General features: G+C 36.3%; 1 protein-coding gene and 1 long non-coding RNA gene across 10 annotated transcripts in view; one reads left to right on the top strand and one right to left on the bottom strand.

Annotated features, from left to right (window-relative positions):
* Positions 1–17913, top strand: part of ZNF529 (zinc finger protein 529) — a 53753-nt gene extending 35840 nt beyond the window's left edge. For all 9 annotated transcript variants that reach the window (XM_034638328.1, XM_034638332.1, XM_019801429.2 and 6 more), the window contains 3 exons: positions 9373–9467; positions 10429–10555; positions 16041–17913. In XM_034638328.1, the coding sequence (XP_034494219.1) occupies positions 9373–9467; positions 10429–10555; positions 16041–17440 (1622 nt within the window). In that variant the 3' untranslated portion in view covers positions 17441–17913. The remainder of the gene's footprint in view (positions 1–9372; positions 9468–10428; positions 10556–16040) is intronic.
* LOC117795154 overlaps positions 8548–25408 on the bottom strand; it is a 57066-nt gene continuing 40205 nt past the window's right edge. The window contains exon 2 of the long non-coding RNA XR_004618992.1: positions 8548–9244. This is a non-coding gene — a long non-coding RNA (uncharacterized LOC117795154). The remainder of the gene's footprint in view (positions 9245–25408) is intronic.

The raw sequence follows: 25408 nt of genomic DNA, 5'->3' as shown, positions 1-25408 counted from the left end.
TTTTTTGTTTTTTTTTTTTAAAGATTTTATTTATTTATTCGACAGAGTTAGAGACAGCCAGCGAGAGAGGGAACACAAGCAGGGGGAGTGGGAGAGGAAGAAGCAGGCTCATAGCGGAGGAGCCTGATGTGGGGCTCGATCCCATAACGCCGGGATCACGCCCTGAGCCGAAGGCAGACGCTNCTCATAGAATGAGTTTGGTAGCTTTCCTTCTGTTTCTATTTTTTGAAATAGCTTTAGGAGAATAGGTATTATTTCTTCTTTGAATGTTTGGTAGAATTCCCCAGGAAAACCGTCTGGGCCTGGAGTTTTATTATTTGGAAGGTTGTTTATCACTGACTCAATTTCTTCATAGTTAATTGGCCTGTTTAAGAAATCTATTTCTTCCTGTTTCAGTCTTGGTAGTTTATAGGTTTCCAGGAAGGCCTCCATCTCTTCCAGATTGCTTAGTTTTTTGGCATATAGCTGTTGATAAAAATTTCTAATAATCCTTCCAATTTCAACGTTGTTGGTCGTGACCTCTCCCTTTTCATTCATAATTTTAATAATTTCGGTCCTTTCTCTTTGCTTTTGGATAAGTCTTGCCAGTAGTCTGCCAATTTTATGGATTCTCTCAACGAACCAGCTTCTAATCCTGTTGATTTGCTCTACTGTACTTTTGTTTTCTAATTCATTGATTTTTGCTGTAATTTTGGTCAACTGCTTCCTCGCGAGTGGGTTAGGCCAGGACATAAAATATTCTTGACAAGTTCATTAATAGGCAACTTTTGCTTGGTATAATTATGCGTTTATTATATGCCACTGAAAGTGCTTTGTTTTATTTCATTTGATATATATAGGAACACTTTGAGGTAGGTCACTGTGCTTTTCCCATTTTACCGATGAGGAAAAAAAGTAAGTAACTAATGTAGTAAAAAGTTACACAGTAACAACCAAAGATAAAGTTAACAACCTGAATTTTGGATGATGGATCCTATGTTCTTTATTATGACAGTATCCAGCCTTTAATCACTTTTTAAATCTGATTGTCTAATTCATCAAAAAATGTTTTTCATCAACATTTAATATGGATCAATGTCAAATACTGCAGATATTGGTAACATATAGCTCACTATACTTTATTTAACCTATTGCCTACTCTTAGATATTTATAATTATCATAAACCACTTTGTAATATATATAGATCTTTATAATAGAATTTTATGTTTCTTAAAAATTTCCAGAAGTTGCATTTATAAAACACCAGATATTTATTAAGTGCCTACAGTATGCCAATATTGTTCATGTAACTTGGGATACTAGCATTAAAGAGACATAGCTTCTTTCCCTTGTTTATAATTGATCATGTAAATAATAACTATGAATAGGACTAAAACTATGGCAGGGTATGATAAGGACTATTTAAAAAATGAGACAATGCACCTTTGTAGTTGTTGAAGAGAGATATCATGGAGACAGACCCAAAGCTATAAGGTTTTGACCAGTTTACACTAAAACCATGGTTTGTCAGACTTCCCCAAAAACCATCCTTAAATTTGATGATGTGTTATAACTTACAAAATTAGGAAAAATGGTGGTTATGAAAGGATATAGTTTAATATCAGTGAGGAGAGAAGTCACATAGGGTGAAGAGCAGGAAAAACTAGATGTGAGCTTCCACTGGAGTCACAAGTGCTGAATTCTCCCAGCAACAGTTCGTAAGAACACATGTGAAGTGAGCCATGGAATCTCACCTGAGCCTTGGTGTCCAAGGTTTTTATTGAGAGTCAGAAACATAGCCACGGAGCAACTGTGTGGTTTACTTTAGCTACTCAGTTTCCAGCCCCTCCAGAGGTCAAATCAATACAATGTGGCCCAGGGCCCCTGGCAAACTTTTTTTCCTTATTGCCCTCCAGAGGTAACATCTTTAGACATTTTTTTCCCCTAATTGAGTACCCCCATGACAATTTAGAACCACAGATGTACCCTGGGTATCTCTTTACGTGCTGTGTGCTTTATACATAAAAGGAGTAAGACTCTCTCCTTCCCCCTCAATTTTCACTTATTTGGGGCAATTTTATTCTGATTGAGAATACATGCTTGAGTGTAAGTAACCACTAAATGAATTATATGATGATGTACATTTTAATCGTGGAATACAGTGGGATAATAAATTTGATTAATCTAAAAAAGTCAAGAAAAGAGGAAGAGAGTACTAAGTACAGATGGGACAGATAGAAAACCAAAAGGGTAACAGGCTTATTAAATCCTGTAAAAAGTACTTTAAAGATAAAAGGACTAAACACTCCAAACTAAAGATAGTGTCAGATTGGAAAAAAAAAAAAAAGCCATTTGCTATTTATAATAAGAGATATGTTTTAAATAAAAGGATCCTGATATATTGAAGTTTAAAAATAGAAAGGGGGTCTTTAAAAAAAGGGGGGGGGGCGCCTTGGTGGCTCAGTCATTAAGCATCTGCCTTCGGCTCAGGGCATGATCCCAGCACTCTGGGATCGAGCCCCGCATCAGGCTCCTCTGCTGGGAGCCTGCTTCTTCCTCTCCCACTCCCCCTGCTTGTGTTCCCTCTCTCGCTGGCTGTCTCTCTAATAAATAAATAAAATCTTAAAGAAGAAAAGGGGGGGGTGCCTGGGTGACTCTTGTCAGTTAAGTGTCTGCCTTCGGCTGAGGTCATGATTTCAGGGTCGTGGGATCCAGCCCAGAGTCAGGCTCCCCCCCTCAGCAGGGAGTCTGCTTGAGATTCTCTTTCTCTCCCTGTCTGTCGCCCCCGCCCAAAATAAATAAATAAATCTTAAAAAAAATCAATTGACTAGAGATACATGGGTTTAATTTCCAGTCAGTTCCATTCTGTTGATTAATATATCTAACCTTATGGCAATGTTCATTTGCTTTGATTAGGTTGGGAAATGCTAGTCTTCCAATTTTTTTTTTCCCAGACTGTTTTTGTTATTCTGAATCACTTACAATTTCATATGAATTTAAAAGTCAGCATGTCAGTTTCTACAAAGAAATCAATTGGGACTCTGATAGGGGTTACATTGAATATGTAGATTGTTTTGAGGAATATTGTGATCTTACTGTCTAGTAGTCCAGTTCATAAACATGGGATGACTTTCAACTTAATGTTCTTCCACTAGTGTTTTTTTAAGTACACAGTTTGCATTTTTGTTAAGTATTTTATTCTTTTGGATACTGTTATAAATGGAATTTTTTCTTTTTTTTTTAGGATTTGTTTCTTTTAGAGAGAGAGTACACATGTGCACAAGTGTGAGTGGGGGTGAGGGGAGGAGGGAGAGGGAAAAAGAATCTCAAGCAGACTTCCCACTGAGTGTGGAGCCCGATGCAGGGCTTGATCCCATGACCCCGAGATCATGACCTGAGCTGAAGTCAAGAGTTGGTCGCTTAACCGACTGAGCCGTGCAGGCACCTGAATTATTTTAATTCAGATTATTATTGCACATGTATAAAAATATAATTGATTTTTGCATATTTATTTACATCCTGATATCTTGCTGAGTTCTAATAGTGTTACAGTCAGTTTTTCAGGGTTTTCTGTATACACGGTCATGTCATCTATTAATGGAGATCATTTTCCTTCCTTCTTTCCACTGTGGGTGCCTCTTTTTATTTCCTATTTGTCCTTGCTAGACCTCTAGAACAATGTTGTTTAGAAGAGGCAATGGGGGGGATGCACCTGGGTGGCACAATTGGATGAGTGTCCAAACCTTGGTTTTGTCTCAGGTCCTGATCTTGAGGGTTGTGAGATCGAGCCCCCCCATGGGGCTCCGTGCTCAGCTGGAGTCTGCTTGAGATTCTCTCCCCCTCTGCTTTTCCCACTTGTATGTGCTTGTTGTCTCTCAAATAAATAAGTAAAATCTTAAAAAAAAAAAAAAGGCAAAAAGATATATATATCCTTGACCTGTTCTGATATTAGGGGTAAGCATCACTAAGTCTAATGGTAGCTGTCAATTTTATCATGTGGTGGTAGTTCCCTAATTCACTGTCTTTTGTCATGAAAGGGTGTTGGATTTTGTCAAATGCTTATTCTTCATGTATGAAGATGGTCATGTAGTTTTTATTTTTTATTATACTGATATATTACATTAGATTAACAATCTAATTTTGAATTCCAGTGATAAATCCCACTTACTCATGGTATATAATTTTTTATACGTTCCGAAATTCAGTCACTAGTGTTTTTAGATTTTTTGTATCCATATTCATAAAAGATATTAGTGATAGTTGCCCTTTTTTGTAATGTCTTTTTCTATTACTATCAAGTTAATATTGGCTTCATAAAATGAGTTGGGAAGTTTTCTCTCCTTTTGTACATCTTGAAGAGTTTGTGAAGAATTAGTATTCTGCTTTAAGTGTTTCATAGAATTTAACAGTGAAGCTATGCAGACCTGGGCTTTTCTGTGTGGATAGTTTTTTAAATAACTAATTCAGTTTACTTGTTATAAGATTATTCAAATATCCTGTCTTCATGAGTAAGTTTGAAAGTTTGTTTCTATGAATTTATGCAATTCGTGTGGGTTTTTGATTTCTTGTACAATTGTTCATCTTGTTCCTTTGTAATCAATTTTTATTTCTGTAAGGTTGGTAGTATTGTCCCCTCTTTCACTTATGATTATAGTAACGGGAGTCCTCTCTCTTCATTTTAGATTATCTAAACATTTGTGAACTTTTCATGGAACTAGCTTTCAGTTTCATTTATTTTGGGGTATTTTTCCTATTTGACATCTTTACTCTTTTCCCAGTGACTTGAGGGAGGTGAGATTTGACTTAGATATTTACTTTTAATTATAGGTACTTGAAGCTTTGAAAGTTTTCCTCTAATCATTAATTGCATGTCATAAATGTTGATATGTTATTCACCAGATATTTTCCAGTTTTCTGTTATTTCTAATTTTATTATGGATAGACAAAACTTTTTTTTTTTAAGATTTATTTGAGAGTGAGCGTGTATATGTGTGCAAGCAGGAGGAGGGGCAGAGGGAGAGGGAAAGAGAATCTCAGTCAGACTCCCAGCTGAGCACAGAGACTGACGCAGGGCCCACTCTCATAACCCTGAGATTATGACCTGAGCCAAAATCAAGAGTCAGTCACTTAATTGAACCATCTAGGCACCCCAATGAATAAATAAATCTTAAAAAATAAAACTTTCTATTTCTCCCCCTCAATCCTGTTAACTATTGCTTCATACGTTTTGGGGCTTTGTGTAAAGCATATGTGTTCATAGTTGTGTCTTCTTGTAGGCAAACCCTTTTATCAGCATATGAGAGGTTTCTTTGTCTCTTAATAAGAAATACTGACTTAAAGCCTATTTGGTCTCATATAGCCATCCAGCTCTTTGATGACTACTGGTATGCAATATACTTTTCCAACCTTTTATTTTCAACCTATTTATATTTTTGGATTGAATACAGTTACACCATATTTTCTATCCATTCTGCCAATCTCTGCCTTTTAGTTGAAAAATCTATTTGCATTTAATATGTAATAACTGAAGACTTCTTCTACCATTTTTCTACTTGTTTTCTATATACACTTTATCTTCTTTACTTTTCTGTTCCTAATTGACTTCCTTTCTGTTCCATTGATTTTTTTTGTAGTTTACCATTTCATGCTTTTATTTCCTATTCATTATATCATTTAGTCATTTTCTTAGCATTTATCCTGTAGATTTCAATTAAAAATCTGTGTTTATGATGAACTAGTTTGAAATAAAACCAACTTTATTCAGGGGTCCCAAGACCACTCTCAGGTTCAGTGATTTGCTAGAAGGACTCACAGACGTCAGAAAAGCTGTTGTACTCAGTTATTATTATTATTTTTTCCAGTGACAGGATACAGATTAAAATCATTAAATGCCAGAAACTCCAGGGACTAGAGGTAATCTGCCAGGAGGTGGTTAAGGGCCTACACTTTTGTTTGGAATGGGCAGAGCTTAAACATTTCAGATCTGCTGAGTCAAACCTTCACTGTACAACAGTTTAGCTTTAATAGTATAGAAAAGTTTAGCTCCTATAACTGGCTCCAGCCTTCTTTTCTAATGTTGTTTTAGTCCTAGATTATATCTTTATACACTGTATGCCCTTTAAAAATAGGCTTATAATTATGTTTTATGCAGGTCTTTAAAGACATTGCAAAAAAGGAGGAACAACAGACACAAAATACAGTATTATTGGATTGTATATTTGCTTTTCAGTTGCCTTTATTCCTTTTAGCTTTATTGAGATATAACTGACATGTAACACATTAGTTTTAGGTGTACAACATGATTTAATATATGTATATATTGCAAAATGATGACCAAAATATATTTAATTAACATCCATCACCTTCTTCTGAGAACTTTTTATTCTTCTGGTAACTTCTAAGACTTAAGACTTACCATCTTAGCCACTTTCAAACAAACAACACAGTATCAAGTATAATTATTATGCTATACATTAACATCCCTTTGACTTACTTTATAATTGGAAATTTGTACCTTCCTTGACCACTTTCATCCATTTTGCCCACCCACTCCCCCCCCCACCTCTGGAAACCACCACTGTGTTGTATCTGTGAGGTTTTTTGTTTTTTAAATCTTAATTCAAGATGCAAGTGAGATATCATTGGGTGTTTTTCTTTCTCTGACTTACTTCAGCTAGCATAATGCCCTTGAGGTCAATTCATGTAGTTGCAAATGGCATGATTTCCTTACCTTTTTATGGCAGAATAATATTCCGTTCTGTGTACACACCAAATTTTAACCATTCACCCATCAATGAACATTTAGTTTGTTTCCATGCCTGTGTGTTGTAGATAATGCTGCAGTGAACATAGGGGATGCAGAAATCTTTTTGAGAGCTTTCATTTCCTTCAGGTAAATACCCAGAGGTGGAATTGCTTAGATCATATGGTGGTTCTATTTTTATTTTTATTTTTTATTTTTTATTTTTTTTTAAAGATTTTATTTATTTATTTGACAGAGATAGAGACAGCCAGTGAGAGAGGGAACACAAGCAGGGGGAGTGGGAGAGGAAGAAGCAGGCTCATAGCAGAAGAGCCTGATGTGGGGCTCGATCCCACAACGCCGGGATCACGCCCTGAGCTGAAGGCAGACGCTTAACCGCTGTGCCACCCAGGCGCCCCGGTGGTTCTATTTTTAATTTTTTGAGGAACCTCCATAGTGTTTTCCAGAGCTGCTGCACCAGTTTACATTCCCAACAGTGCACAAGGTTTCCCTTTTCTCCACATCTCACCAACACTTGTTATTCATTGTCTTTTTGATAACAGCCATTCTAACAGGTATAAGGCAGTTTCTCATTGTGGTTCTGAATTGCATTTCTCTGATGATTAATGATATGGAGCACCTTTTCATATATTTGTTTACCATTTGTATTTTTGGGGAAAATGTCTATTTAGATTCTCTGCCCATTTTTTAATTGGACTGTGTCTTTTTTTGTACTGAGTTGTAGGAGTCCTTTATGTATTTTGGATATTTAACACCTTATGAGATACAGGATTTGCACCTATTCTTAGTGGCTGATCCAGAGCTTAATGTATACATGTAATGAGAAACAGCTTCCCCTATATACTAAAATCCAGTGAGATAGAGAAGTGTTACTTGTCTTTTAAAAAGTGTGAGAACAAATAAGGGAACCGCCCTGCACTGTTGGTGGGAATGCAAGCTGGTGCAGCCACTCTGGAAAACAGTATGGAGGTTCCTCAAAAAGTTGAAAAGGGAGTTACCCTATGACCCAGGAATTGCACTTCTGGGTATTTACCCCAGAAATACAAAGGTAGTGATCCAGAGGGGCACCTGCACCCCAATGTTTATAGCAGCACTGTCCACAATAGCCAAACCATGGAAAGAGCCCAGATGTCCATCGACAGATGACGATAAAGAAGATGTGGTGTATATACACAGCCATCCAAAAAAAAAAAAAAGCTTGCCATTTGCAGTGACATGGATGGAACTAGAGGGTGTTATGCTGAGTGAAATAAGTCAGAGAGACAATTACCATATGATCTCACGGATAAGTGGAATTTAGGAAACAAAACAGGATCATAGGGGAAGAGAGGAAAAAAATGAAACAAGACGAAACCAGAGAGGGAGACAAACCATAAGAGACTTAATTGTAGTCCCTCAGGGTTGCTGGAGGGGAGGGGCGTGGAAGGATGGTGTAACTGGGTGATGGACATTAGGGAGGATATGTGATATAATGAACACTGGGTATTATATAAGACTGATGAATCACAGGCCTGTACCTCTGAAACCAGTAATACATTACATGTTAATTAACTGAATTTAAATTTTTAAAAAAGTATGAGAACAAAAGAAAACCCGTATACATCTATAGCTCTTGTTATATTAATCTTATAATTTTAAGTAAGCGCTACACCCAATGTGGGGCTCCAGCTCACAACCCCAAGATCAAGAGTCATATGCTGTACCTACTGAGCCAGCCAGGTGCCCCTTATTTACTGTTTATTTTTTTGATTTGATATTGCGGATTTGAAGTACCATCTGTATTCATTTATTTAACCCAATTTGGCTTTGCTTTTACCTACCTCCTTTATGTTATTAGCAAAAATATTATACTCTTATATGTTATAGGCCCAATAATACATTATTTTATACAGTTAATACTCAAAATAGTTAAGGGGAAAAAATACATGTATATACTGCCTGTGAAAATCAAATACCTCCAGTGAGTCTTCAGTTTTCTCCTAATAGTCTTTTACCAAAACTTCACTGTTTTTGAGGATGTCCTTAGGCTTGAACTTTTCCATAGTTACGAATGAGCTCTTGTCTGTGGCCTGCTTTTTCCCTGGACAAAATCACTGAGCCCCAGATCCAGTGCTTGGGTTAGGGACAATAGCATGCTTCACTCTTAAGAACTGAGTGCTTAGTAGATGGCGGGGGGGCGCGAGGTGCAGCAGCCTGTGGTTGCAGTTTGCTCTCGGCATGATCCCTGATCCTCTCCCATGATCCAAGGCAGCCAACTGGAACCCTGGTATTCTTACCAGTGCCACAACCAGGGTACACATTACACTTTGTGTGTGGCTGCTAGACAGAAGAAAATCTCTATCCCTTCGCTGCATTTTCCTGAGCAATAGGCAGGTGGGGGTAGGATGTGAAATGTTGATGTCCTGCTCCTCCCCGGAAAATGGCCATGTATCTGGAAGCAAGGGTTGATGAGTGGTGAGGAAGCCTTGACTGTACCAGTATGGAGTAGAGTATTTTTCTCACTAAAATGGGATGAACAAAGAAGGGTTTGATTCAGATACTGCAGAATTTCAGCTTGTAATAAGTTTTAGATTTTTTTGAACAAAGGTTTTTTCATTTGCTATATATTTTTATATGTAATTTCTACCAGTTTTGATGGAGGAGCATGTCATTGGAGTTCCTCACACTGTCATGGCAGAAATGCAACTCCCGGACCAATTCTTTACAGTTCTAAGCATGGATCATGTAAGTTGCTGGATCTGTCTCCTTTGTGAATTTCCTTTTTCTGAACCTTCCTGCCAAATAGAGCCTGCCCTACATTGCCATAGGTTTTCACTTTCTAGTGAGAGCTGGAACCAAACATAACAGTATAACTCCTAATGTGCCTATCTATTCTCCAAATAATGTTCAACACCCTTTATTTGTTCAGTCTTTTGTCTACAGCAGCTATAGAGTAGAAATGGAATCTCTAGATGGAGATATTTCCATATTCTTGGATAGAGAAAAAGACAGATATATCCATTGATTACATATGGGCAAACTCTGTACTTCTCCTGAAGAGATACGAGTTTCCAGGTAGACTGGATTTGATCTTGACTGGTTTCCGTCATACATAAACAGAGGATTGTAGACTTCCAGAGTTGGAGAAGACCTTATCCACTGTAAATGTCTAAATACAATTAAGCCACTATTTTTTCACCAAATAGACTATTTTATAGCCACTAAAAAGTATTTATTAAATAGTTTGTCATTAGAAGTAAAAATTCTGACCATATCATATTAAATAATACTTAACATAGTGTTGAACTTGGGGCTGCAAGAAATTATAAAGTAGTATTCACATCTCATTTTCGAAGTTAGGTATTTCTGACTTCAAGGATGTAGAAACTCATCTTTATTAATTCATGCAGCAGGCATGCAGTATGTAGGCAATGTACATGAACACATTTTTTAAATTTGTAAACTCATTTTATTTCTAGACTGCTTGACTAAAAAATCCATAATATGCAGGAAGAGATCTCTGAATCAAATGGATTTTTTTAAAGATACGTAGATAGTCCTGTTTCAGAGCACTGATTCCCTTCTCATACCATAACCTTCTACCCCTGGCCTACGAGGTTACTATTTAGTCTACTTACCATGATGTGATTCTTTTTTCTCAAAAATATTTCCTTCAGTTTCATCTGTATATGGTTTGTTGTTTCAGGAATTGGTGACATTCGGGGATGTGGTCATCAGCTTCTCTCAAGAGGAATGGGAATATCTAGATTCAGCTCAGAGGGACTTGTATTGGGATGTGATGATGGAGAACTACAGCAACTTGGTCTCACTGGGTAAATTTATCTGCTGCTTATCATTTAGAATATGCTCTGTTGAATATCAGTTGCTTTTTAGTAAACCCCAGGCTATCTATTAAGAAAGTAGGTACATTTCTTCTACCTGTTTCCAGAGGCATGGTTGAACACTGTGTTGGAGATGACACCTCCATTAAGCACATTCATCATTCTTCATGATGTTTGTACCTTCTCAGTCCCTTCATATTTCTACTTTCCCTGATACCCAGGATGTGTAATTTGAATTTTAGAAGACATACAGCACATCCTTTGAGATAGCTATTATATTATGACTGAAGTCAGAATTGCTATAAATGCTTTGCTGTTTTCTTTGCCACCTTCTTGAAGAATAGCTAAGAAACTGTGTCCTGAATTGTTATGATTATTAAAAGAATCTGCATAATTTATATTTTAGATGGATAAACAGAATTCATGTTCATTGCCTCACATGTATGGTCTTATACCTGTTTTATGGTTAAAGAACTTTGCATTTAATATTGTCAGTATTCCAGCAAGGATCTTTTAATGTTTTAGTTTTCCTGTCGGATCACATAGTTCTTGCCATGTACCAGGCCCTGTTCTAAGCACTTTTAATATATTGAATCTTTCTAACCCTATGACATGAATCCTAGTTGTAGTAATTTGCTAAGATACCATATTTAGGCAACTTCTCCAGAGTTAGTTACACAGCTAATTAGTGTCAAAGGAGGGTTTCTACCCAAGTAGTCTGACACAAAAGCTGATGTTAACTAGAACAAAAAATCGCCTCACAAGACAAAGAGTAGGAATGGGTTGAATAAAGAACTCTTTATGCTTTGTAATTCTGTGGTCACTCTAAGGTGAATGGTCTTTCAATCTCCTCACATTTCTCTTCTCTGAAATCTTTCAGTATCATTTCAACTTCATTTATCAAAACTTAACCTAATTCTCTTAAGTGTTTTATATAATTGTATTTTTTTTTTATACCTTATGTTACATTTCTTTGTTGTAAGCAGGTTGTCCATTTTTAAGCCATTTGTGATCACCTTATTGGAGGAAGGGAAGTTGTTCTGAAGGGTTGTAAGGGATATGACAAGAACAGAGGGCCGGGTGAGTGAAGGCTGGTAAGAGAGGGAAAACCATCACCAGAGGAAAACGCCCAGCTTGTCTGGGAAGAGGTGGGTCACTGTGATGTTTTTGGGAAACTCCCTGTAAAGCCCTGTGGAAGAAAGCCTAACACTTGGGAAGCCCATCTTCCCCGGTGCAACCAACATTTTTTCCATGTTGCTTTCTGTTCGGATTTATATAAATTCTCTTGACAAAAACTCACAGTCATTTATATACTCGACATATAAATCACTATCTAGACTGAGATAAATACTGTGGTAGCCCTATCAGTACTATGGTGAGAAAAAATGATACAGTTCCTTTTTTTTTTTTTTTTAAATTTTATTTATTTATTTGACAGAGATAGAGACAGCCAGCGAGAGAGGGAACACAGCAGGGGGAGTGGGAGAGGAAGAAGCAGGCTCAAAGAGGAGGAGCCTGATGTGGGGCTCGATCCCATAACGCTGGGATCACGCCCTGAGCCGAAGGCAGATGCTTAACCGCTGTGCCACCCAGGCGCCCCAAAATGATAACAGTTCTTGCTATTATGGAATTGACTCACTAGCGAGATGTATAATAAACAGGAAAATAATTAGTAAATGTATCATAGTGTTAAGTGCTATAAAGAAAAGTAAAACAACAACAACAACAACAAAGAAATAAAGAATAAGGGAGAAAGCTAATTCACACAGTAGGGTCAGAAGGAAATCTCTGAGGGGCACCTGGGTGTTTCAGTTGGTTAAGCATCCTACTTTTGACCTCAGGGTTGTGAGTTCAAGCCCCGAGGGAGCCTACTTTAAAAAAATAAATAAATAAATACAAAAGAGAAAGAAATCCTCTGGTCTTGGCTTGTCATTCTATGAGTATATAGTTCCTTAATAATTTCCCAATGATTTTTACAATTAAAAATCTTCATTTAGGTGTTTTCTAAGTCTGTCATTCCTTCTGCATTTATTAGTTGCCCTCATGTTGTGTTACCAGCAAGAGTGTTTATGTTCTACCTAAGACTGTAACTAATTAGTGACTTAAAATGATGCCTCTGAAATTTTGACTTCTTATGTCTCATGGATTTGATTTTTATTGGTTCAGTTTACTTTAGCTCACCAGTCTTAATTCTTGATGCCCATTTCTTGATGGATATCAAGAAATTTCTAAAGGTGATTTTTGTGTACCTCTGACTCAGTCCTTTAATCTTTAAATTTATTCTTGCTTTTTGAGACCTTCCCAGGCTCACTCTATGCCGTTCCCTATCCCAGACCAGACACCTGAATTGGTGAGAAGTGTGTTGTTCTGGTATTTTAAGTTTTAAAACTCAATACTAGGTATTAATTTTACCTATTTACTTAGCATATTTTAGTACACCAAGGTTTTTCCCCTTTCTTTGATTTTTGTATTGTCAGATGGTAGTCTGCCTTAGCTCCTTCAGGTGTTTTGTGTGTCCTATAAGAATAATGTAACAGTTAAATCATACCTCCCTGCCTTCCATCCTCACACTGTAGTAGTGTGTATTTATTCAGATTTCTTGCTTTCTGTTACAACAGTCAAGGGCACATCTCCCTTCCCTACACCAGATCATGACTTGAATCTTTCTTTTAGGAGCCCTAGCTTATTACATGTTTTACTACCACAACCTGAGCGTTAGGCATGTTTATGATTTTTTGCTTCATAGGAGATGAGTCTCTAACAGTTTTATCTGTCTAGCAAATTGGTCTTTTTCAATTTTTATGGCTTCTGGGGTTTCTAATACCTATTTACGTAGAGAATAATTCACCCTAAGTCAACATTTTCAAACTGATTAGCCTAGCAGTCTTAAAACATTTTAGAAAATACCTTCTCTGATGTTTTTCTATCATTTTATTTTTTATATTATTTATATTTTTTATATGTTTTCTAGCTACATCTGATTCTGTATTTATTGAATTCCCCCTTCACCTTTTCTTTAGGTCACTGTTGTTTCCTGTCTTCTGGATTGGGATGTATACATTACTTATTTTTATTTTTTTCCTTATTAACATTTAAATCCTTACTTTTTGTGACTAATGTTGACTTCCATAGATTTTAATACGTAATACAGTTGACCCTTCAACAACACAGGTTTGAACTGTGTAGGTCCACTTACATGTGAATTTTTTGATAAAGGTACTACAATACCATAAATGTATTTTTTTTTTTTTTTTTTAAGATTTTACTTACTTGACAGAGAGAGTGAGCACAAGCAAGGGGAGCGAGTGGCAGGCAGAGGGAGAGAGAAGCAGGCCCCCTGCAGGGAGCCCGATGTGGGGCTCATTCCCAGGACCCTGGGATCATGACCTGAGCTGAAGGCAGACACTCAACTGAGCCACCCAAGCGCCACTCTTATGTTTTTCTTAACATGTTCTTTTCTTTAGCTTGTATGAATACAGTACATAATACATATAACATATAAAATATGTGTTAATCAATCAACTTTGTTATTGGAAAGGCTTCCACTCAGAGTAGGCTATTAATAGTCTGGGGTGAGTCAAAAGTTATATGATTTTTGATTGTGCAGGGCATTAGCACCCAACCCCAGTTTCAAGGGTCAGCTGTATTTTCAATGTGATCATTCTCTGAAATTTTTGTAATCTCATTTCTACATTTGGTAGAAAGTTTTTTCATTTCTAGGGAGAAGTGCTTTTCAATATACTGATACCAGCATTCATTTATGATTTTATTATTCTAATTAAATAATGACTGCATTATTATAGCTTTGTTACATATAACATAATTCAGTCACAGGAAATTATTTTTGCCCTGTATCCTGCAATGTTTATCATTTATTTTGGATTTTCCCCAAGTTTCCACTCATCTAATTGCCAATCTCCAGCCATTGTTTAGATTCTTTTTTACAAAGTGCCTTCCATTTTTGCCCACCTGTACCACCTTTTCCACATCATTGTTAGCTTCTTCCCCTTCCAGAACTGCATAAGCCTTATGATTTATACCTATTATAATATCTAAAATATTCTGAAACAGCCTTGCAGAGTATAACAATGGTTGACTGAGTACAGGAAAATGGAAAGGTATCTGGGAAAGAGCATGAAGAAAAATGTTTAAATACAAACTAGGATTCCAGTAGGATAGACGTGTGATAGTGAAAAAGCTAATGAAGAACAGTATAAAATTCATCTTTATTGACATGAAGAAAATCATGGTTATGCATAGCAGGGAGTTAAGTGATTAAGACAGTATGTGTAATTGGAGAGTCCATTAGAAAAATCCTTCATAAACACTACGTGTGTGTGTGTGTGTATAAATCACTGCAGTATAGTGTGAGGGTTGGAAGGCATGGAGGCATACTTAAACCACTGCATTATTCTTATACGTACATAATTGTTTTGATGATCAGTTATGTTACCCAGTTACTGATCTTTGTAATATTTCCTTTTTTGTCTTATTTAGACTCTTTTCATCCAGTGATTTAATTTCACTAATTGTCAACTTATATGTCCTTGGGACTTGTTCAGTGGCATATAATAATTACAATTCTCCTTTTGGAATTTAAGGAATAAGGCTAAACAGCATAACAGAAGATTACCGAATACACAATTGAAAAATATGAAGAATGTAGGGCAAGCCACTAGATACTGGAACAGAAACATAAATATGAACTTACAATCAGTATCTCGTTTCTGAAGGTAGTAACTTTTAGATCTGGACAGTAAAATGTGGCTGGTATATAAAGAACCCATTTCTGAGCAATGAAATATCCTGTGGGTGGAAATTATGTTTGTTTTAAGAGGTCAAAAAAAGATTAGGTGAAAGGGGATAATGGATTAAGATGAGGTCTTATAAGCACCTTGTTATCCAAAGTATTTGGATTCTGTTGTTAAAAAAACAAAAACAAACAAAGCTGGGGTGCCTGGGTGGCTCAGTTAGGTAAGTACGACTCTTGATCTCAGTTCAGGTCTTGATCATAGAGTCGTGAGTTCAAACCCTGCATTGGGCTCCATACTGGGCTTGGAGCCTACTAATAAAACAAAAAACAAAACCAAAATTGTTAGTATGTATAGATTATCAAATTGTGATCTGCATTAGCTATTTCTATACATGATATTGATAACTAGTTCTGCATCTATAGATGTTGGTCAGTTTACCTGGATTGGATCCCCAAACATTAGTACTCTCAGCAGGCTTACTAAGTGATGATCAACACCTAAATGTCAGACCCATTGACTTAGTCTGTTTCCCTTATCACAAACCTCACAATCTTACATTACGTTTTCATTGTTCTCTGATCTTTCTTAAAACTTCATTGAGGTATTTTAATCATTCACTTGCATTATTTATATTTGCAGTTTTTCTCCTCTGCATTGTATAAATGTTTCATTTTTACGGCACATGAAAACAAAAATTGTGTTTTTTTTCCCCTTTCTTTCAGATTTGGAGTCCAAGTATGACACAAAGTGTTCATCTACTAGAAAGGACATCACTGAAAAAAGTGGTTCTCAGTGGAAAGTAACAGAAAGTAAATTCATTGGTCTTGCCAGAAATGACTGGCAAAGCAAAAGCAAGACTGAAGTACAAAGACCTGAAGTGGGATATTTCAGCCAAATGAAAATCAACTCTGAAAAAGTGCCCAATTACAGACATTGTAAGTCTCTTATATCGCATCAGAGAGTTCATGATAGCAAGAAGCCCCATGCATATAAGGAATATGGGAGGGTCCTTAGCTGTGACTTAAATTTTGATGAATATGAGAGAATACATACTAGTGAGAAAACATATCAATATAACGCATATTGGAAAACCTTTGGAGATGACCCACATACCCTACAACTGAATATACATAGTGGTGTGAAACCTCGTAAATACATGGAATATGAGAATGCATTTAGTTTTTATGAAGACCTTAGTATACAGAAAATGCATGATTATCAGAAGTGCTATAAATGTAAGGAATATGAAAGAACCATTGGAAGAGTTGAAGAAATAACTCCACTTCAAATAATTCATGATGGTGAGAAACCCTATGAATGCACTTTCTGTGGGAAATCCTTTAGAGTGCCTGCACAACTTACTCGACACCAGAAAATCCATACTGATGAGAAACCTTACAAATGTATGGAATGTGGCAAGGACTTTAGATTCCATTCACAGCTAACTGAACATCAGAGAATTCATACTGGTGAGAAACCATACAAATGTATACAATGTGAGAAAGTCTTTAGAATTAGCTCACAGCTTATTGAACATCAGAGAATTCATACAGGTGAGAAACCTTATGCATGTAAAGAATGTGGGAAGACCTTTGGAGTCTGTAGAGAACTTGCTCGACATCAGAGAATTCATACCGGAAAGAAACCCTATGAATGCAAGGCATGTGGAAAGGTCTTTAGAAACAGTTCATCCCTGACTAGACATCAGAGAATTCATACTGGTGAGAAACCCTATAAATGCAAGGAATGTGGGAAAGCTTTTGGAGTAGGTAGTGAACTTACTCGACATCAGAGAATTCACAGTGGTCAGAAACCTTATGAATGTAAAGAGTGTGGAAAGTTCTTTAGACTTACATCAGCACTTATTCAACATCAGAGGATTCACAGTGGTGAAAAACCTTATGAATGTAAGGTATGTGGGAAGGCTTTCAGACATAGTTCGGCCCTTACTGAACATCAGAGAATTCATACTGGAGAGAAACCTTATGAATGCAAGGCATGTGGGAAGGCCTTTAGACATAGTTCATCTTTTACAAAACATCAGAGAATTCATACTGGTAAGAAACCCTATGAATGTAAGGGATGTGGGAGTGCCTTTAGTGTGGGTAAGCACCTTACCTGATATCGAAAAAGTTGTACTGCTGTTTTGTCTTTTGAATGACAGACTGCACAAAAGCCTTTTGTTTCTGAGTTTCACTGGGAAAGTCCATGCATTGTAATAAGTAGTAATCAAGGGGATTATGTTGCTCTATTGTTTCCAGACTTCCTGGCCACTCTATTTAGAAGTAGAATTACTCAGTGATAGGTGACATATACTTTGTTTTGTTAGATATCGCCAAATATTTGTTTTTGTTTCTCCTTTTTATATCAGTTAACATTCTGAATATCCATTTAGATAGGGTGGTCCCTGTTCATTTCTGATATGTGTGGAAAATGTGTTTCACTAATCATTAATTAGAGTCAATTTCACATGAATTTCTTTTCCAGGCATATTTTGTTTATAGTTATTTTTGATGTTTGTGGTTTTGTTCTTTTCTCTATTGTTTTTGGCTTATTAATTTGTAATATTATTCAAATAAATCTTTTGCATTCTAATTTTTTGTTATATATGATATACTTTTCTTCCTCCAGAGAGTTAAAACTTCCAGTCACATACCATGTGGTTTTGAAGTCTTATGGCCCTGCATGGTATTTGTGTAGATGTTTCTGTTTCATTTTCTATTATTTTTGTTTTAATGTTAATTTCCTTTCCATTGTCATCAAGTGATTGATTTCTTCTAAAATTTCTGTTTTGACATGAAAGACTTACCTACCACAACAATTACTTTAAAGAGCCTTTTCAGCACCAGTGGGATCCGAAGGAAAAGGGCACTTCTAAATATTTTGTAAAATTTACTAAGCCATTCTTATCTGTCTCTAGATTTATTAAAAGAGGGGAAAATCTACAGCTATTGCAATGATTATAAACTTAGTAAACTTACATTTAGAGGGTCTACAACTCTGTTATTACCATGGCTTCTTGTGTTTTGTATATTTATACTTTTTATTCCCTGTTAGTGTTGCCTTGCTGGGTTGTGGCAGCTTAACAATCGATAGAACTTTGATTTTAGAAAGGAAGGAAAAGCAAAAGAAGAGAGAAAATTAGTGAACAGAAATAAAGTTGCCATTCTTAACTGTCCATCATCTCTTTCTTTAGTCAGGAGAGTTGACCTGGTTATGCAATTAATGTTAATTATGAGTCACTGGTTATTAGATATTTATAAGAAAATTTACCTATTGTGTAAATACATTTATGTCACCAGCATTTGTTAGATTTTAGTTCTTCAAATTGGTCTTCCCCAGGATTTTTGGGACTCTAAAGTTATGCATGACCCAGCAATAGTAATTAAGCCATTTTCTTATTGGATATATTGGGTAGTTTTCTTTAAATACTCCTAATTAGTATTTCATTTAAATTAGCAGTTTTTAAAAAAACACATACTTAGGGGTGCCTGGGTGACTCTGGTTAACTTAGGGGCACCTGGGTGACTCAGTTGGTTAAGCGTCTGCCTTCAGCTCGGGTGATGATATCGTGATCTCAGGGTCCTGGGATCAAGCTGCACACCAGGCTCCCTGCTCAGCAGGGAGTCTGCTTCTCCCTCTCCCCGGTACATTCTTTCTTATTCACTCACTGTCTCTCAAATAAGTAAAATATTAATACACACACACACAGTAGATATTTCATATGGTACAAAATAAGAATGAATCTGTTACCCTTTTAATCAGGATATATACTATTTCATGTCTTTAAAATAGTTCAACTCTATTACAATTATTAACAGTTCATTCTATTTACTGAGCTATAATGTGATCACACTGCTGATTTGCTCTTTAATCCCATTTTACTTGGTTATTCTAAGTTACCATCAGTACTGATTAGTTTCTGTCTTACTATTAATACTTTAGAACTACTTGCCTTATACTCCTTTGTGTATTTTTACAGTTTCCTTTTTCTTTTTGCTGGCTTGAACAAATTAAAACAATGAGCTATCTAGACCTTATATATACACTTAAAAATTAATGACAGAAACAAAATAACCATGTATCTTGGCACTTACTTTTTGAAATGACTCATAAATAAATGAAAATTTAATTAATACAAGAATATCCTTATTATGCCTCCCTTATTTGTAATTACAGCTATATTTTGGTCACATTATGTTAACGTTTTTCTTTGAACTTAGTTAAGAACACCTGTCATTTCACAGAGCGCTGGTACAATAAATGATAATGTAATTATTGCTATTAACTTTTTTTTTTTTTTGCTACTTATCTTTGGTGCTCAAATTGTTAAAACTTCATTCCTTTCCATTTTTATTTGGTACTTTGTTTCCACATTTCCCTTAGTCTACATAAGAAGTTTTTGGGTTTTCCCCCCTAAATACAAGAGAATGTTCCAGACCTATCCTGTTTATTGCTGCAGTGAACCATGAAATTAGCTTCCAATAATGGAATCCATTTTCAGTTTAGTGGTGAAGAATTCTTTTTTTTTTTTAAGATTTTATTTATTTATTTGACAGAGATAGAGACAGCCAGCGAGAGAGGGAACACAAGCAGGGGGAGTGGGAGAGGAAGAAGCAGGCTCATAGCAGAAGAGCCTGATGTGGGGCTCGATCCCACAACGCCGGGATCACGCCCTGAGCTGAAGGCAGATGCTTAACCACTGTGCCACCCAGGCGCCCCAGTGGTGAAGAATTCTAATCAATAAATGTAAAAGGAATGAGGGAGATAGGAAAACACTGTAATAACAATAATTATATACAAAACTCATTGATGGATACTAAAACGAAGGCAAAAGTTTATTTACCTTCCTGCCTAAAGTAACAAAACACTAGATAAAATACAAGCAGCAGTTGTTTTCAGATATTTAACATTAGACAACAGAAACACCTAACCAAGTGTAAACAAATGTAATATCCATACTTTTGACTCCACTTAATTCCTAGTAGGCATTTTCACATCTCAGCACAGGGAGGAGGAATACAGGGGGAGCACTGTGATGCCAAGATGGAGATGAGAGTCCAGGGAGGCAGAGAAAGCTAGTTTGCAGGGCAGACTACTAGAGCAAGTCTTGATCAGTGCATGGAGGTAACCACCTGAAGCCAACAAAAGAAATACCTAGCAAAAGCATGGGTAACCCTTGGGAGCTCACACAGCCAGATATATTGTGTCCCCATCATCTAGAGAGGTAAACTTCATAACATAACAGGGCATTGGTTAGATTACTTGAAATGTTACTGCCTCAAATGAGAAGCAAGTTAGTGCTAAAGGCTTTCTGGTCCCACCTAATAAAGTTTAAAGGAAATCTTAATAGGAAAAAACTATTAACCAGGTAACATAGATATATCCAGAACAAAGCTTGAGTATATTTCTAGAAATACAAAAAATACCAAGCACAAGGCAAATTTTATGATGTGTAGCTGGTAGGAAAAACAAAAACAGGAGTGTAAGAATGCAGGAATACAGGAGTATAATGAGAAGAATCTAGAGAAACACATCCAAAAATGACAAAATAGATTTTATATTTGATTTGCTAGATTTTATATTTGGCAATAGATACTGGCAGTACAACCATCTAAACTATTTTCCACATGCCCAACAAGGAAGAAGAGATCAATTATGTTAAGATGTGGTAAATATTAAAAAGACCTAAACAAAATTATAGAGATTAAAAAATGTCTAAGATTTAAAAATACAGTCGATGAGATTAATAGAGTAGACACCATGAAAGAAAACATTAAGCTTGAGAACACAGCAACAAAAACTACAAGGTGACCAGAAAATCAGACTAGTAAATTAGGTAACAGAAAACTATGGGATAACAGTAATCAACTAATTTTTGTAATTGAGATCCCTGGAAGAGAGCAAAAAGAATGAGCAGTGTGTGTGTGTGTGGGGGGGGAGACATTTACAGAAGTAAGTTTTCCAAATTTGGTGAAAACTGTAAACCCACATACCCAGGAAGTTCAACTCATCCAAGCAAGTCACACCAAAGCTGACCTAAATCATAACCAAACTGACTAAAATCAGTAATAACAGAAGAATCCTAACAGCATCAGAAAGAAAAACCCCAAAAATCCTACAAGCAAAAGAGCAAAGATAAAAACAAAAAAACATTGTTCTGGACACAATGGAGTAAACATATCTTGTCCTATTCCTCCCCACTTATTAGACATAAAGTCTATGGGGATAAATACATGAAACAAACTTAATGAGAATCTGAAACAGAAGTGGGAGCAAACTGATTATGGACTTTGGGACTTAAGGAACGACCCAACCCAGTGGTGACTTCCTTGGAGGAGAGTTGGGTTTAGTTTTGTTTTGTGTTTTGTTTTGTTTTTGGCTTTAGGCCTGAGTATCAGAGAACCTTGTAAATTGGAAATGTCACCAGATGTAAACAATTACCAAAAAAATAAACCACATACTAACAAGAAAACAACACCCATGATACGCCTGTTTTCCTCAAAGGAAGGGCTGAAAAGATTGCAGCCCTGCAGAACAAAAAGCCCTTTGACAATGCCAACTCTGTGTTACTGAACAGTAAAGAGAAATGCCTGTCTCCCACACCATTCTGCACAACAGCCAGCAGCACCGCTCCCTTGCCAGTAAGTATCTGCAAAGGCTTCGTGTGTGCACAGCCCTATCATCCCAGCTCAGGAATAAAGAGGCAATGTCCCTTCTCCCAAACAGTGGGTGCATTCAGCTGCTGAATGAGCAGAGACCTGACTGCCAATCCTGGCACATCAATAATGTGGACCCTAAAAGGATGTGAGTGGAACACTGCCATCATAGCCCAGAAATAAAACACACCTCATTTTCTCCTCGTGGACGGGTGCACTGGGAGGGTGTGAGTGTGATTAGGTCTTGATTATCATTGTGACCTGGCACTTACTAACTGGTGTTCCACCCTCTACTAGTTGACAGACATTTGAAGAGGCAGTGTATAATCAGACTCTGACTACCACTCAACACAACAGAACAAAGGCCTTTTCCCCTTCCACCTAGTGGGGGCCTCCATAAACTGTGTGAATAGAGCCATGACTAAATCCCAGCTCACCAAGTAACATTTACCGAGGAACCAGAATGTCATAACACCAATTACCAGAGTACAATAACAACTTATTCATCCTAGCAAGAATGAGGAATATTCAACTTAAATGAGAAAAGACCATCAGAAAACATTAAAAAGATGTCAAAGATATTGGAATTATCTTACAAGAATTTCAAAATTACTATCATAAAAATGCTTCAGTGACAAATAATGCACCTAAAAACAGAGTTCCAAAATACATGAAGTAACAACTGACAATTTAACAGTAATTAGAACATTCAAACCACTTTCAATAATGGCTAGAACAACTAGGAAGATGTTCAACAAAAAGCAGAAGACACGAGCAACTCTATAAACCACCCAGATCAAAGACATCAATAAAAACGCTAACCAATAATAGCAGAATACACATTATTCTCAAGTACACAATACATTCTCCAGGATAGAACATACCTTATCCATATATACAATGGAATATTACTTGGCCATCAGAAAGAACTATTACCCAACATTTGCAGCAACATGGACGGCACTGGAGGAGATTATGCTAAGTGAAATAAGTCAAGCAGAGAAAGAATTATCACATGGTTTCACTCATTTATGGAACAGAAGAAATAGGACGATCGGTAGGAGAAGGAAGGGAAGAATGAAGGGGGGGTAAACAGAAGGGGGAATGAACCATGAGAGACTGTGGACTCTGGAAAACAAACTGAGGGCTTCAGAGGGGAGGGGAGTAGGGGATTGGGATAGGCTGCTGTGGGGTATTAAGGAGAGCGCATATTACATGGTGTACTGGGTGTTATATGCAAATAATGAATCATGGGACATTGCATCAAAAACTGGGGATGTACTGTATGGTGACTAATAAAATAAAAATTACTAAAAAAAAAACATTTGGAAGCACCCCCCTCCCCCACAAAAAAAAAGAAAAAGAAAAAAAGAACATACCTTATGCCATGTCACAATAAATCTACAGAAATTAAAATCATACAAAATACACTCTGATAATGAATTAGAAGTCAATAACAAAAATGTGGAAAAAAATCACAAATCACAACCATGTGGAACTTATACAACTCACTTTTTAAAAAGTTTATTTTAGAGAGAGAGCACTGGGGGGGGGGCAGAGGGAGAGTGAGAATCCCAAGCAAATTCCCCACTGAGCCTGGAGCCAGAGCAGGGCTTGATCCCACAACCCTGAGATCATGACCTGGGCCAAAGCCAAGAGTCAGATGCTTAACTAACTGCGCCACCCACGTGCCCCTACAACTCACTCTTAACTAATCAAAATGTGAAAGAAAAAATCATGAGGAAAATTAGAATACTTTCAGATGAATCACAGAAAGTGAACTTAAGAGATGCACATAAAGCACTGCATAAAGGTATATTTATAGCTGTAAATGCCAATATTTTTAAAAGATCTCAAAGGAAGAACCTAACTTTGTACACCAACTACAGAGAAAAACCTGAAACAAAAGGAATTAAAGAAATCAAGAATAGGTGAAAAATAAATGAGAGAATAGAAAAAAAAACATACATAAAACCAAAATTTATTTCTTTAAAAGAACAAAATTAGAAATGTTTATCTAAAATGATCATGAAAATAAAAAAAGGAAAAGGTTCAAATTACTCAAATCCATAATGAAAAAGTTCCTGACTACTGATATCACAGAAATTAGAAGTATTATAAGGAAATGCTATGAACAACTGTATGAAAACTAATTAAATAATTTAAACAAAATCCTAAAAGGTCAAAATTAGCAAAATACACATGCAAAAAGAAAATCTATGCCCGTACCTATTAAAGAAACTGAATCCCTTATTCAACTTGGTAAGAACATCTACAAAAACCTATCTATTCTCACCACTATTTTCAATATTGTGCTGGAAGTCCTAGCTAATGGAACAAGTCAAGAAAAAAAACTAAAAGGTACATCGATTAAAAAGGAAGAAATAAAACCATCTTTGTTTGCAGACGACATGGTTGACAATGCAAAACTCCAACAACAAAGAACTCCTGGAACTAATAAGTGATTATAGCCAAGGTTGCAAGCTACAAGGTTAATATACAAATGTCAAGTTCTTTCCTACATACCAGCAATGAACAATATAAAATTAAAAACAACCATTTAGCACATAAAAAAGTATAAAGAATAAATCTAAAAAATATACATAAAACAGAAAAAAACTGATGAAAGAAATAAAAGAACTAAATAAAAGAAAAAACATTCCATATTCATAGATACGAACACTCAGTATTGTTAAGATGAGTTATTCCAAACTTGAGCTATGGAATCATTACTATATCAATCAAAATCTCAGCATGTTATTCTGTAGATGTTGACTGACTCTTTGAAGTTCATATGGAAAGGCAAATGACCCAAAATAAGTCCACACAATACTGAAGATAAAGAAGTTGGAGCACTAACAGTGACTTCAAGATTTACTACAAGGATGCAATAATCAAGACTCTGTGTACTGTCAAAAGAATAGACAGATCAATGAAACAGAAAAGAGTGCTCAGAAATAAATCCACACAAATAGAGCCAACTGATCTTTTACAAAGGCCCTAATCATCCCAGAGCCATATACTAGCAACTAGGAACAATGCTTTGCCACAAAGCCTTCTGAGATTGTTCAAACTAATTAATCCTAAACCTGCTTACCCTATCCCACCCATTCCTTTCTGCAGAAAGCACAGTAAAGTCTCTTGTCCACGTTTTTTCCTTGTTCTTTCTACCTCAAAAGAGATGCTGGTGCTTCCCCATGCAAACCTATGTTGCATGCTGTACCTCCTGTAAGTATAAAAACGTCTTGCTTCCTGACTCATCTCTGTGTCTTACCATACCTGATTAAAACAAATCCTGGGTCAATTTTTTATAAAGCCACTCTGAAGAGACTACATACTGTATGATTCCAACTATATGACGTTGTGTAAAAACAAAACTATAAAGGCAATGAAATAATCAATGGATGCCGTGGAATAGGAGGGAGAGATGA

The sequence above is a fragment of the Ailuropoda melanoleuca genome, chromosome 12 (genome assembly GCF_002007445.2).
Source record: "Ailuropoda melanoleuca isolate Jingjing chromosome 12, ASM200744v2, whole genome shotgun sequence".
NCBI lineage: Eukaryota > Metazoa > Chordata > Mammalia > Carnivora > Ursidae > Ailuropoda > Ailuropoda melanoleuca.
This window is presented reverse-complemented; position numbering and strand designations above follow the sequence as displayed.